The 13,576-nt window shown below is 36.2% G+C and overlaps 1 protein-coding gene across 1 annotated transcript; it reads left to right on the forward strand.

The window, feature by feature from the left end:
* Positions 1 to 6,051: 6,051 nt before the first annotated feature.
* LOC128217935 (uncharacterized) lies at positions 6,052 to 10,809 on the forward strand. The gene is made up of 5 exons (XM_052925401.1): positions 6,052 to 6,203; positions 6,498 to 6,629; positions 7,041 to 7,172; positions 7,785 to 7,854; positions 9,943 to 10,809. Exons 2-5 carry the CDS (start codon positions 6,570 to 6,572, stop codon positions 10,401 to 10,403), a joined length of 723 nt encoding a protein of 240 aa, XP_052781361.1. The 5' UTR covers positions 6,052 to 6,203; positions 6,498 to 6,569; the 3' UTR covers positions 10,404 to 10,809.
* Positions 10,810 to 13,576: the final 2,767 nt, after the last annotated feature.

Genomic DNA, 13,576 nt, shown 5'->3' on the forward strand with positions numbered 1-13,576 from the left:
AATAGCTACTTTGAATACATATGAAAATTGTGCTACCCTAAAACGAATACCGGTGCATAAACACGTACATTTCACAGAAGTCATTGGGTAATCTTGAAGGCCTTGAGAACCACAATACATGAATATTTAAACTTTTGAAATTTGAAATAAATTTAGCCATTTTTATTCAGCACGAAACATGGGGTCAAATAAAGTATTCCGGTCTGTCATTTAAAGGTCAATTAATTTCGCTGTATTCAATTAGAATTAGATTGGTGCTATCCGAATATAGCTCACATGCTCATGCTTGAAGTTTCGTCGGTCGAATGGAAGCGAGCTTGCGTTGACTGAGTGTCATTCAGAGTTTGGGCTCATATATATCTCTCTCTCTCTCTCTCTCTCTCTCTCTCTCTCTCTCTCTCTCTCTCTCTCTCTCTCTCTCTCTCTCTCTCTATATATATATATATATATATATATATATATATATATATATATATATATATATATATATATATGTGTGTGTGTGTGTGTGTGTGTGTGTGTGGGGGTGTGTGTGTGTGTGTGTGTGTGTGTGTGTGTGTGTGTGTGTGTGTTGGTTCCAACTGTGGACAATCGTATTGTTTGGCACATGAAGTTGGCCCTCATATGTTAACATAGCGTAAAATTTCAATAATGAAACCTTTGGGCTTCTCGTTATGTATATAATGGTGATTAAATGTTCAAAACAAGGAAGGCTATGCATTTACATAATGATATGTGCTTAAATTTTGATAGTTGGTTGGTTTGCTTATTTTCTCAATACATTGTAAAACTAATGTTTATGTAAATTACATCAAACATCACATTTTCTTTCTTCAGCCACAGGTTTCTTTCGACAGAACAATATATGTACACTGATGTGGACGGATTATGACTTTTCCTAACAAGGGGATGAATTCAGATGAAGAAAAAGGAACAACAGAAGAAATGTACATGAACATGGGATGCGGACTTTAAAAAAAATGTTGTGCCAATTAAATGCCAATGCTACAATGCCAACATTCTGACGTTGAACAAAACGTAGATACATGAACCACATGCAATCGGACCAGCCGTGAACTTCAGCATGTGACACACCTATATGGGTCCTTTAAGTCTATTTTGAACTTTAAATTGAATTGCATATTGTTTGTTTATTTTCTTGGAAATGTGTTTTCTGCAACACGCGTGGACACATTGACTTAGTACATTCCTTATTGTAAAATAATATTCGATTCAAAGCATCAGAGGCAGTGAGCACATGTCACATTATTTTGATAATAAGCACATAAAATAGTATGTTACATTTTGATTTTTACTCTCGAAAAAAAAGTTCCTAGCATCGCCCATGTTTCACTATAATCTAAAATTTCATTACGCCAAAAAATTCAAAAGTCTACCGGAGTGCGTGTTATGAGTTCTGAGTCGAGCAAAATGTTCTGTGAAAATCTGCATAGACTGTCCATTTAGTTGCTAATTTTCGATATTGATATTCGCAATACCTTTAAAGGAGGCATTCATAATTGATCTGTGGGCATGCAGTTCTGTTCCATGTCAACGTACTCGTACATCTTGAAGTAATAATGCCTTAGTCATTTAGTCAAGCACTACACAAAAATATACGAAACAGAGAGAGAGAGAGAGAGAGAGAGAGAGAGAGAGAGAGAGAGAGAGAGAAACAATGGAAACATCCGAACATCATTATATATTACCATTGCACATTCGTTGGTAGAATTGGTTTCATAAAACATTAACCATATTAGTCGTTTGCTACGCTTAGAGTCAATTGAAAATCATGGACATTTCTCAAAGTTATTCTAATAATTGTAATGAAAGTAGTTTTTTACAATAATTGTACTAGAGTGGTATGATGGTAGTACAATTCACGACGTGAATATATGTACATAGTATTCGACTCTCTTCCAAGTTGCATAATTATGTACAAAGTCTTTTGACATTTGTTTGTATAATTAGTAACATATTTTCAATCACTATTTTATTGATAAATTGACCATTTCTTTATACACTTAACCATGAACAACCTTGCATCTTTTTTCGTGAATACTATTTTCTTGTCGTCTATTACAAATAATATATAACTGAAATTCACAGGGATCCTATAGTTGATTTATCGCCCATAACAAGCGAGGTTGCAAAGCCGAACGACGCGACTGTCTCATCAAACAGATCTAAGGCAAAAAGAAACACCTGTGTTTCCGGTAACCCGACCGAACTTATTTTTTCCTCGCCGACCGTAATCTTTTTTTAGGCATAAAAGTAAAAAAATAAAATATATCGTCGTTATTTTCGTTGTTTGTCTGTCTCTGTTTCCGGAGAATAAACATTCATTCCTGAGTATATATTACCGCGACGCTTTGTCAAGAGAGAAACAAAATGGCGGAGTTCGGCGATCCCTGTCAGATATCTTCAAATTGGCAAACGCATGTTTGTGGTCAGAACACGTGGTTGATCACTGGAGACACGTTTTACTGTCTTCATAATGAAAATATTTTAAATATAGTTCGCGGTGTTATTTATCCATGTCCAAAATAGAACTTACTATTTTTACATAAGGCTTTGCGTATATCATGCAGGCTTCTTAGGATTAGGCGGTGCGAATTCATGCAGGCTAAACTGCGAGGGTCACATTTCATTAATCGTTACATTAATTTGTCCGCAGTTATCAATGGTTATTTATCTGCCTAATTTAAGTCCCATCAACTGAAATCCAAACAAAAACCTGCGGAAGTTATAACAACACATTTATAGGAATGTGTCGGCTGCAGATCAAACGGTACAGTTTGTGACGTCAGAGCACGAGCGGTAATAAGATCAAAGGCGCGTGGTTATGGTTTGTATTTAAATCGGTCGGTCGGATACCGTATGATACCATCTGATTGCCAGGATTTCGTCTAGGCTGGTAAGAAAATACCATACGATCGAAAAAATATAATAATCAATAATCGTCGTCTAGGAATCTTAAAAAAATGACCGAAATGTTTGAATTCACTACGAATATGAATGAAACTTTAATTGTTACGAGAATAATGATAAATGATAAATAATAAAATAAGATATGTAATATAAATCCACATCCGCGTTTACTTGTTCTATTATTAACCTACCTCCACATAAGAGAGCTAACAGTTGACAAGCAAATCGGCGATTTTCTTCAAGCAAATTAACAAATTTAGTGGATAAATAACTGTTTCGCTAGAATATCATCATAGATTTGTAGAAATTGAAGTGCTGGATTTGTTCTCAAAATCGATCGCGTCGTATAAAGGAGTATTCTATACAAAATGAACACCAAATTTCATGTGCAAAATACGATAGTTGAAGGTTAAGGGAATGATTTCAGACTTTAAACAATGCTGTTTTTTTCTGACTTTTTGTTAATTATGGTAAGCTTAGATATGATATAATTGATTTGATGCAACAGGATTTTGTATGAAATCGAAACTGTAAAAAAAAATCCCGACCGACCGACCCTATTTTTTTCCGCCATGTTACCGGAAACACAGGTATTTTTTTTTTGGCCTAATAAACGCAGCGCTGGGCACTCGATGTGGGCATAAGATCGGATAGGTTTAAGACAGTCGAAATGATTCAAAGATGCTCACTACAAATCGGATGGGCTCAAAATAAATAATGTTTCATACGTACTAGCTGTACATAACAATACATCTTTTTGATCCGACATTGAAGAAAACACCCAACCCGATATTGGCAAGTCTTAACATTCAATAAATTATTTAAATAAGTGAAAACAACACACGAATATAACGAAATAACCAAGGCTATGTTCACATATTGTATATGTCTGTAAAATAAATCCCCAGTGTACCTGTAGAAGCGTCAGCTAATGTTCATTGTTCTTCTCAACGGGAAAACGGGCGAGTTTAATTATTTCCTGCAGCTTTAACTTTGGCTCTGCTACATAGGCGCATTTGAAATAAACAATGAATCAAAATAATTAACACGTCTTTAAACCATATTTGCCACTATCAATTGTTCCAAGTTTAGTACCCTTTTGGAGGTTAAATGTGGTACTTGTACCTGTACATGACTTTCCTAAAACAATTTTTACTTAAGGTTATAATTCAAGAATGAGGTTGTTCTAGATAGTTTGGAGCAAAACCATGTTATATTTAGCAACACACTGACAAAAGTTTAGAAAAAAATACGACAATTAAAGTATGTCTTATTATTGCATTACCAAGTGAGTGACAAGAGGCTGGAAAAACAAACCAAGTAGAGGACCAGGGACTTTGATCAGCAGCATGATCTTAGAAGTGGGCCATTATTGCAAGGGTGGACGGTCGGCGGAGAAGAGGCTTAAGGAGCTGCATGTAAATGCATACTTATGTTCTTTAACAATGTTCAGAATACAACCTTCATCTTCAACCAATGTAATTGCAGATAAGCGAGCATTTATTACAAGGCTTAATCATTATGAGTTTAACCTGACTTTCAAGCAAACTCTTATCATGTATTTAGAATATGCTAGAAAGGATATAAAAATGACATTTTATTGTAGGTTTCAGAAAAGCGCGCCAAACTGTATGCGAAAAGAACATCGTTGAAAATTATGTCCCAGCCCTGTGCGTGCTGATGTTTGATCTGGATGTGAGAATGGGCTTAAATTTCAAAACAATGAAATTTTTATTTCACTGATAAATCTCTATAAACCACCGGAAAGCATATATTTAATGTTTTACTTCGTATGCTTTGAAACATATTTTGTTGCTGCATAACTCTGTAACCTATTGTTGGTCACTGAACCTGACTGACCGAACAAATTATAGCTATAATTAATAAGCGTTAACTTTTTAACATTTGAACAATGCTTTATTCCCCTTAGAGGCCCGAAACAAAATTGTCATGTCAAAAGTATCAATGAAAGAGAACTAAACAAGTGACACCACAGAACTTCCCACATCTTGATTATTTTAAACCCGCCCGACTGATTAAATTAAAGTTGTTTCGCACCATGATTGGCACCTCATTAAAGAATCTATTTATTAGATCAGAATACTGGTATTAGTTTAATATTTTTTCATATATATGTAAACTAATTCAGTCATTCTTCAACCCATTACAGTTTTTCAATATAAATACAATATAGGGTATGAAATGATTATAGGTAGGGTACGAAATGACTATGCAAAGGGTACGAAATGACCAAATATCGGAGGTACAAAATGGTTACGAAATGACTCGATTTAAAGCACACAATCTTTTTGAATCTGTACATGATACACATCAAGTATTGATAGTCCAAATAATTGTACGTTGACGGATTTTTGATATGGCAAATCCTAGTTCTGGCTTCCATAACTTTAATGTTGATATTTATTTTTTTGATGTATACAACACATTAAACATCCAAAAAGGTAATATATAACGTGTTCGCCGAAGTTCTTTAGCTAGGCAAATCCGTATAACACGTCTATTATTTTAGACTACAAGTATTGACTGTTCGACAGGTGTGACCAACCAAATTTTCCTAAGGGTATAAAATGATTTGTATACGATGTCACAAGAACCAGTTCATTATATTTATTTTGTGTGTGTGTGTGTGTGTGTGGCCTGGGGGGGGGGGGGGGGAGTTGAGCAGGCACACCGAACTCGAATGAAATTGGACTTTCAATATAACCATAACTTTAAAGGTCACTGCCAATAGAAACCAAACGTTAACTCAATTCCAAAGGTGGATCAGCGAATTATGAACTCATATATTGAAGCAAGCGAAGCATCTCACTGCACTTTAAAAAGTGCAGGAAAACGTTCCCCACCCACCACAACTTTAGTATATCCGTTCATTAGCTCATCATTTCCACTGTTCAAGGTCATTGCATGAGTTTATTTCATGCTCCTTGTGTTTTCTGATCACTTCAGCTTTGCAGCCGATCATATAAGATCAAATTGTGTAGGTTAAAAGAGAGAAAAAAGAAGAAAATAGTCAGCATCGACAGAGAGCGTGTGGAGAGAAACAGAAGAGTGCGTTCGATTTTTTCTCTCAATAAAATCGATTAAACATGGCGGCCCGGACAGCATTTTGCCAATTGCGTACAAAGTTCAATATATCTCGACGTTTTACGTCATTCAGTATAAGTAGAGTCCCAAGAACTAAAGTTTGTTTAGGACTAATCTCTCCTGCAATTTTTCTCAAGCTGTCATGTGACACAAAGATAGATCTTGAGGTAATTGTGACAACTTGCATAGTATTTCGGATATTATATTGTCTGGGACTATGTGACAGCTAAGCATACGGGATATTGTTGATGATGCATGAATCTGTTTTAAAAGCAATATTATATGAGTGTATGCTCATGCTTTTCAACACGACAACCACGTCACTGTAAAAGCTGACACTATAATTGTTTGAAAAATTATTGTTGTATGTATATATAAACAGTTTTTTTTTATTTAAACAGGTTTTTTTTTTATTGTTTAAGGATTCAGATACTGTTTACGTGTCATTGTTTATTGTTAAGGAACCTGACCCAAGGACCCTTTCAAGGGAATTCCTTATCAAGTCCTCCAGTCTTCTTGCAGCAGAAAATGCTATGGGTGTCTTATCTCAGACAACATTAGCACTTCAACAGGCAGAAAAAGAATATCAAGAGGTACTATTCTACGATTTTAGCTAATAATTCATTTCACATATGCTTTTAGTTTTAATGGATGTTGACAGTTCAGCCCTTTCAAACAGGAATTTATATGTGTTGTTCAATATGATGTCTTATTTACTTTTACATGTTTGCATACATGTACATGCATTTATAAATTCCCTATTGGATGTGTAGTTACTGCCTTTATTAATAAATTTATCTTATGCCTAAAGATATGGACTTAAGTCAATGTACATGTGCATGTGTTTTTATACCCTTAAGCGGAAAATGTACAATTATACAGTTTATTATCAATTTATTTCACTATTTATAAAGATAAAAAAACACCACTTACATGTAGGGTTATTATATATTTAGATCTCCTAAAAAACTTTTTATGTTTTTGTTTTTTTTATATTTTGGTAGGCTATTGAAGCTGTGATCTTCATGATGGAACTCAAGCTACAGGTGCTGGGAGATCCAACAGAGGAGGCTAGGCTTTGGGACCTCATACTGCAGGGAAGGGACTTGGTCAAACGGAAAAGGAGGAAAAGAGACGTAGGTGTTCATTTAATATGGTCAATAATTTCTTCGAAAAATATATGTGTTTTTCTTGAACAATAGTCTTTAATCAGTATCATGAGCACAATCAATTACTGTTATCAGTGTTTCTGAATTCTAAGTAAAGAATGAGTTCTAAAGAAATTATGATGTACAAGAAACTATTTTTAAACATACCAAGTTAAAAACGGTGGAATAATGAAATTTATAGGCCCCCAAAATTCTGAAGGTCATTGCAGTTTTCTACTGTACAATGCCAGACAATGTACTGTATACATCTGCAGGGGAGTGTTCCATCAAAAACCCTATGAGAGATACTACTGTTGAAAATCTCTCCTACATGTATGCACAACATTTCTCCAATGATTTTTGATGATACAGCCCCATCGAGGCCTGTAGCATTAGACTTTCTATTGTCACAAGACTGGCAAGATGTTCTAATAAGCTTAGTGCTGTCCATTGTCATATTCCCACGCCTGACACATTCTGTTACTCTGCATTCGTCAATGGGATCTCTGGCAATGTGATTGTGTCAGGCTTGTGCATTTCAGCAGATATTGTGTATTGAATTTACTCCTACAATGACTTACCCGTACATAAATTTCACAGGACCTGTACCAAGTACAGAGATGTGCAGAAAGATTTGTGGAATCAGCTGCTGAACTAACATACATGACAGGTACATGAACAGTCTCATCTACTAATGCTCTTATTTATTGCTGAAGAAGTTTTGTGACTCTAAATAAATATTTATATTCTTATTCTCAATATTTATTATATTCTTATACATTTGAATTTGTACAATAGTTGAACATTTACATATATATTTAGAGACTTCACATTTCATAAAATCCCTGAATATATACTTTTCAGTGTCATTATTTTAATCACGTATAATCTGGGTACTGTAATACATGAAGATATTCTATGCTTGTTTTTATAAACTGAAAGCAGGGGCGTAGTTAGACCAGCTTGGCATTCAGGCATGGTTTGCTAGGGTGCTTGGGGGCATGCTCTCTAGCTTTTTAGCTCCACTGGCCGAAGGCCATGGAGCTTATGTCGTCACAGATTGTCCGTCGTGAGTGCGTGCGTGCGTGCGTGCGTGCGTAAACTTTTACTTTAAACGACATCTCCTCTGAAACTGATAAGCAGATTTTGACAAAACTTCACAGGAATGTTCCTTTGGTGGTCCTTTACCAAAATTGCTCAAATGGTTCCGGTCCATTGCACAATATGGCCGCCAGAGCTAAAAATAGCAAAATCTTTAAACGACATCTCCTCTGAAACGGTTCGGCAGATTTTGATGAAACTTGACAGTAATGTTCCTTGGGTGGTCCTTTATTAAAATTGCTCAAATGGTTCTGGTCCATTGCACAATATGGCCGCCACAGCTAAAAATAGCAAAATCTTTAAACGACATCTCCTCTGAAACGGATAGGCAGATTTTGATGAAACTTGACAGAATTGTTCCTTGGGTGGTCCTAAACCAAAATTGCTCAAATGGTTCCGGTCCGCTGCACAACATGGCTGCCAGGGCAAAAAATAGAAAAACCTTTAAAGAACATCTTCTCAGAAACCGATGATCAGATTTTGATGAAACTTAACAGAAATGTTCCTTGGATGGTCCTTTACCAAAATTGCTCAAATGGTTCCGGTCCATTGCACAATATGGCCGCCAGAGCTAAAAATAGCAAAATCTTTAAACGACATCTCCTCTGAAACGGTTCGGTAGATTTTGATGAAACTTGACAGTAATGTTCCTTGGGTGGTCCTTTATTAAAATTGCTCAAATGGTTCTGGTCCATTGCACAATATGGCCGCCACAGCTAAAAATAGCAAAATCTTTAAACGACATCTCCTCTGAAACGGATAGGCAGATTTTGATGAAACTTGACAGAATTGTTCCATGGGTGGTCTTTAACCAAAATTGCTCAAATGGTTCCAGTCCGCTGCACAACATGGCTGCCAGGGCAAAAAAATAGAAAAACCTTAAAAGAACATCTTCTCAGAAACCGATGATCAGATTTTGATGAAACTTAACAGAAATGTTCCTTGGATGGTCATTAACCAAAATTTGTTAAATGGTTCCAGTCCACTGCACACCATGGCTGCCAGAGCTAAAAAATAAAAAAAACTTTATACGACTTGTCGTCGAAACCGATGACCTTTGACAGAAATGTTTGTTTGGTGCTCCTTTACTCAAATTGCCCAAATCATTTCGGTCCACTGCACAACATGGCAGCCAGAGCTATTAAAGTAAAACAAAAATTTAAATAACTTCTCCTCAAAAATTGATGATTGTATTTCTATGAAACTTGACGAAAATGTTTGTTAGGTGGTCTTTGCTTGAACCTTTTGGCCAGTGGAGCACAGGCACTGATGTGCCTCTTGTTTTTAATGCATGATGCAGTAAGGACAAGTCTATTGGAATAGGCATCAACACGCACACACTCAAATAAAACAATGTTATAAAAAAGGTCTGGCTTATATTTTTACATGAATCATAAAATTATATCCCCTACCCCTTCTGATTTAAATGCATTTTAGGGCTTTTTCAAAATACCATTCTTAAGAAACCAGGCCTGTGTATTTATATCTATAGTGCCCACATGGAGCTATATGTTTATCAGCAAAAATGTTTTGATGTATAACAGTGGAGAAAGTACAGTAGAAAGGCAATACATTTATAATTTGAATGTATATTTTTTATTCTAAAATGTCCTTACAACTAAATATACTTTAACTTAACTATTGAATTGTGTTGTAGGTTCAGAAATCGTAGCAAGCAGTGCATCAGAAAGGTTGAACAAAGCAAACATAATTCTGAGAGAGGTGAAGATCAAAACGGAGAAAGCTGAAGAAAGATTAGTAGAAGCAGAGGTGAAAACTATAGAAGTTGAAGGGAAGTTTGCTGAGGAGAATAAAGAACGATTAGATGAGGAAATGAATAGACTTATAGCTGAAGGTGCTGTTGTTGTGGAGACAGATGGTGAAAAGGGGATTGAAGGTAGTGAAGAAGGATCAGACATTGATACTGATAAAGACACTGCTAATGTGAAACAAGGTCCTGATCCAGAGTCAGTCAAAAGAATGGAAAGGGTAACTGTTGATAGATTAAGTGAAACTCTCAATAGGAGAGGTCAAGGAAAAGAGAAGTTTGAATATGTTGAACTATTTGATAAATGGGATGAAGGAGACAATACAGATAATATTGCGAGTGATATTTGAGTTGTCATCTGTTGTGTGATAAATATTAATGAAGATGTGTCACCAGTGTACTAGACTAATTTCACACAATTACAGTTGAACACTGCTATTCCGAACACCTTTTATCCAAAATTATCGCTATTTCGAAATTATTTTTCGATCCTGATTTTACTCCTTCTTTGTTTAACTAAATTTAGTCTGTAATCCGAAATCTTTACACAATCTTAGTTTAATTATCCTTTAAAAAAAATATCATGTTTGAATAATAACTTTATACATGTATAAGCTGATGTGAATGTATTTAAAACAATCATACATTATGTTTAGTCTTACACTCTTAATGGCTCGGATGTTGCATTCTTTAAATGATACTTGGAAAGCCAATAAACTTAGCTACATGACTGTATCATGGAGCAAAGATATTCAATCTCAGTTGATTCATTACTTAGGCTATACAATATGGGGCCATCTTATCAACATGCAATTGACAAAATATTGTAAGGTAAAGAACTTTTATATTATCTCAATGTTACAAATTAAAATGAATTTCAAAATTGCAAATTCATATAAACTGTGTTTGAACTGAGGAATTAAGCTTTTATTTTGTGAAGATATTGTTGCAAATCAAAATTATTAATTAAAAGCGATTGTGCTATATATTTGTTGATACATGTAGATGGGGCTATTATGTATTATATAAGATTATAAATTTTCATCAAATAACTATACTCAAAAGGCATTATGAGCTGAAACTTCTTAAGAAGAGCTGATGCATTATTCAGACCCAGTGAAATTTTATTCAGACTGTATGTACTTAATACATGTGTTTATAACTGGTGAAAGTACACCATACTTCCACATTTCCAGTGAGATCCTTTTGTTGTTTTTGAAATGACCATAGAGTAAAAGAGACAGTCTGACATACAATAGGACTGTGAGAATAATCTTAGTCTGACATACAAGGCGGTCTGTGAGATTTATCCTAGTATGACATACAGGGGGTGTGTGAGATTAATCCAAGTATGACATACAGGGGGTGTGTGAGATTAATCCAAGTATGACATACAGGGTGTGTGTGTGGGATTAATCCAAGTATGACATACAGGGTGTGTGTGAGATTAATCCAAGTATGACATACAGGGGGTGTGTGAGATTTATCTTAGTCTGACATACAAGGGGTGTGTGAGATTAATCCTAGTCTGACATATGAGGCGGTCTGTGAGATTTATCCTAGTCTGACATACAAGGGGGTCTGTGAGAAAAATGCTAGTCTGGCATACAAGGCGGTCTGTGAGATTTATCCTAGTCTGACATACAAGGGGGTCTGTGAGAAAAATGCTAGTCTGGCATACAAGGCGGTCTGTGAGATTTATCCTAGTATGACATACAGGGGGTCTGTGAGATTAATCCAAGTATGACATACAGGGGGTGTGTGAGATTTATCTTATTCTGACATACAGGGGACCTAGGATAATTATCCTAGTCTGGCATACAGGGGATCTAGGAGAATTATCTTAGTCTGATATACAGGGGATCTAGGAGAATAATCCTAGTCTGACATACAGGGGGTCTAGGAGAATTATCCTAGTCTGACATACATAGGGTCTGGGAGAATTATCATTGTCTGACATACAGGGGATCTAGGAGAATTATCCTAGTCTGACATACACAGGGTCTGGGAGAATTATCATTGTCTGACATACAGGGGGTCTGTGAGATTTATCCTAGTCTGACAAACAAGGGGGTCTGGGAGAATTATCTAAGTCTGGCATACAGGGGGTCTGGGAGACTTATCTTAGTATGACATACAGGGGGTCTGTGAGAATTATCCTAGTCTGACAAACAAGGAGGGTCTGGGAGAATTATCTAAGTCTGGCATACAGGGGGTCTGGGAAAATTATCTTAGTCTGATATACAGGGGATCTAGGAGAATTATCCTAGTCTGACATACACAGGGTCTGGGAGAATTATCATTGTCTGACATACAAGGGGGTCTGTGAGATATATCCTAGTCTAACATTTAGGGGTCTGTAAGATTAACTGAGACTGACATACGGGGGTCTGGGATAATTATCCTAGTCTGGCATACAGGGGTCTGTGAGATTTATCATAGCCTGACATACATAGAGTATTATTATTACCTACAAGGGTTTGGGGGGAATTTACCTAGTCTGACATACAAGGGTCTGGGAGAATTATTTTAGTCTGACAAACAAGGGGCCTGGGAGAATAATCCCAGTCTGACATACAAGGGTTCTGGGAGAATTATCCTAGTTAGACGTACAAGGGTTCTGGGAGATTTATCATAGTCTGACATACAAGGGTTCTGGGAGATTTATCATAGTCTGACATACAAGGGTTCTGGGAGATTTATCATAGTCTGACATACAAGGGTTCTGGGAGATTTATCATAGTCAGACATACAAGGGGTCTGGGAGAATTATCCCAGTCTGGCATTCAATGTAGTCATGGAGAATAATCCTAGTTTACATACAAGGGGTCTGGGAGAATTATCCTAGTCTGACATTCAAGGTAGTCATGGAGAATAATCCTAGTTTACATACAAGGGGTCTGGGAGAATTATCCTAGTCTGACATTCAAGGTAGTCATGGAGAATAATCCTAGTTTACATACAAGGGGTCTGGAAGAATTATCCTAGTCTGGCATTCAAGGTAGTCATGGAGAATAATCCTAGTTTACATACAAGGGGTCTGGGAGAATTATCCTAGTCTGGCATTCAATGTAGTCATGGAGAATAATCCTAGTTTACATACAAGGGGTCTGGGAGAATTATCCTAGTCTGACATTCAAGGTAGTCATGGAGAATAATCCTAGTTTACATACAAGGGGTCTGGAAGAATTATCCTAGTCTGAAATTCAAGGTAGTCATGGAAAATAATCCTAGTTTACATACAAGGGGTCTGGGAGAATTATCCTAGTCTGACATTCAAGGTAGTCATGGAGAATAATCCTAGTTTACATACAAGGGGTCTGGGAGAATTATCCTAGTCTGGCATTCAAGGTAGTCATGGAAAATAATCCTAGTTTACATACAAGGGGTCTGGAAGAATTATCCTAGTCTGGCATTCAATGTAGTCATGGAGAATAATCCTAGTTTACATACAAGGGGTCTGGAAGAATTATCCTAGTCTGACATTCAAGGTAGTCATGGAAAATAATCCTAGTTTACATAC

Source organism: Mya arenaria, chromosome 14, assembly GCF_026914265.1.
Source record: "Mya arenaria isolate MELC-2E11 chromosome 14, ASM2691426v1".
Classification (NCBI taxonomy): Eukaryota; Metazoa; Mollusca; class Bivalvia; order Myida; family Myidae; genus Mya; species Mya arenaria.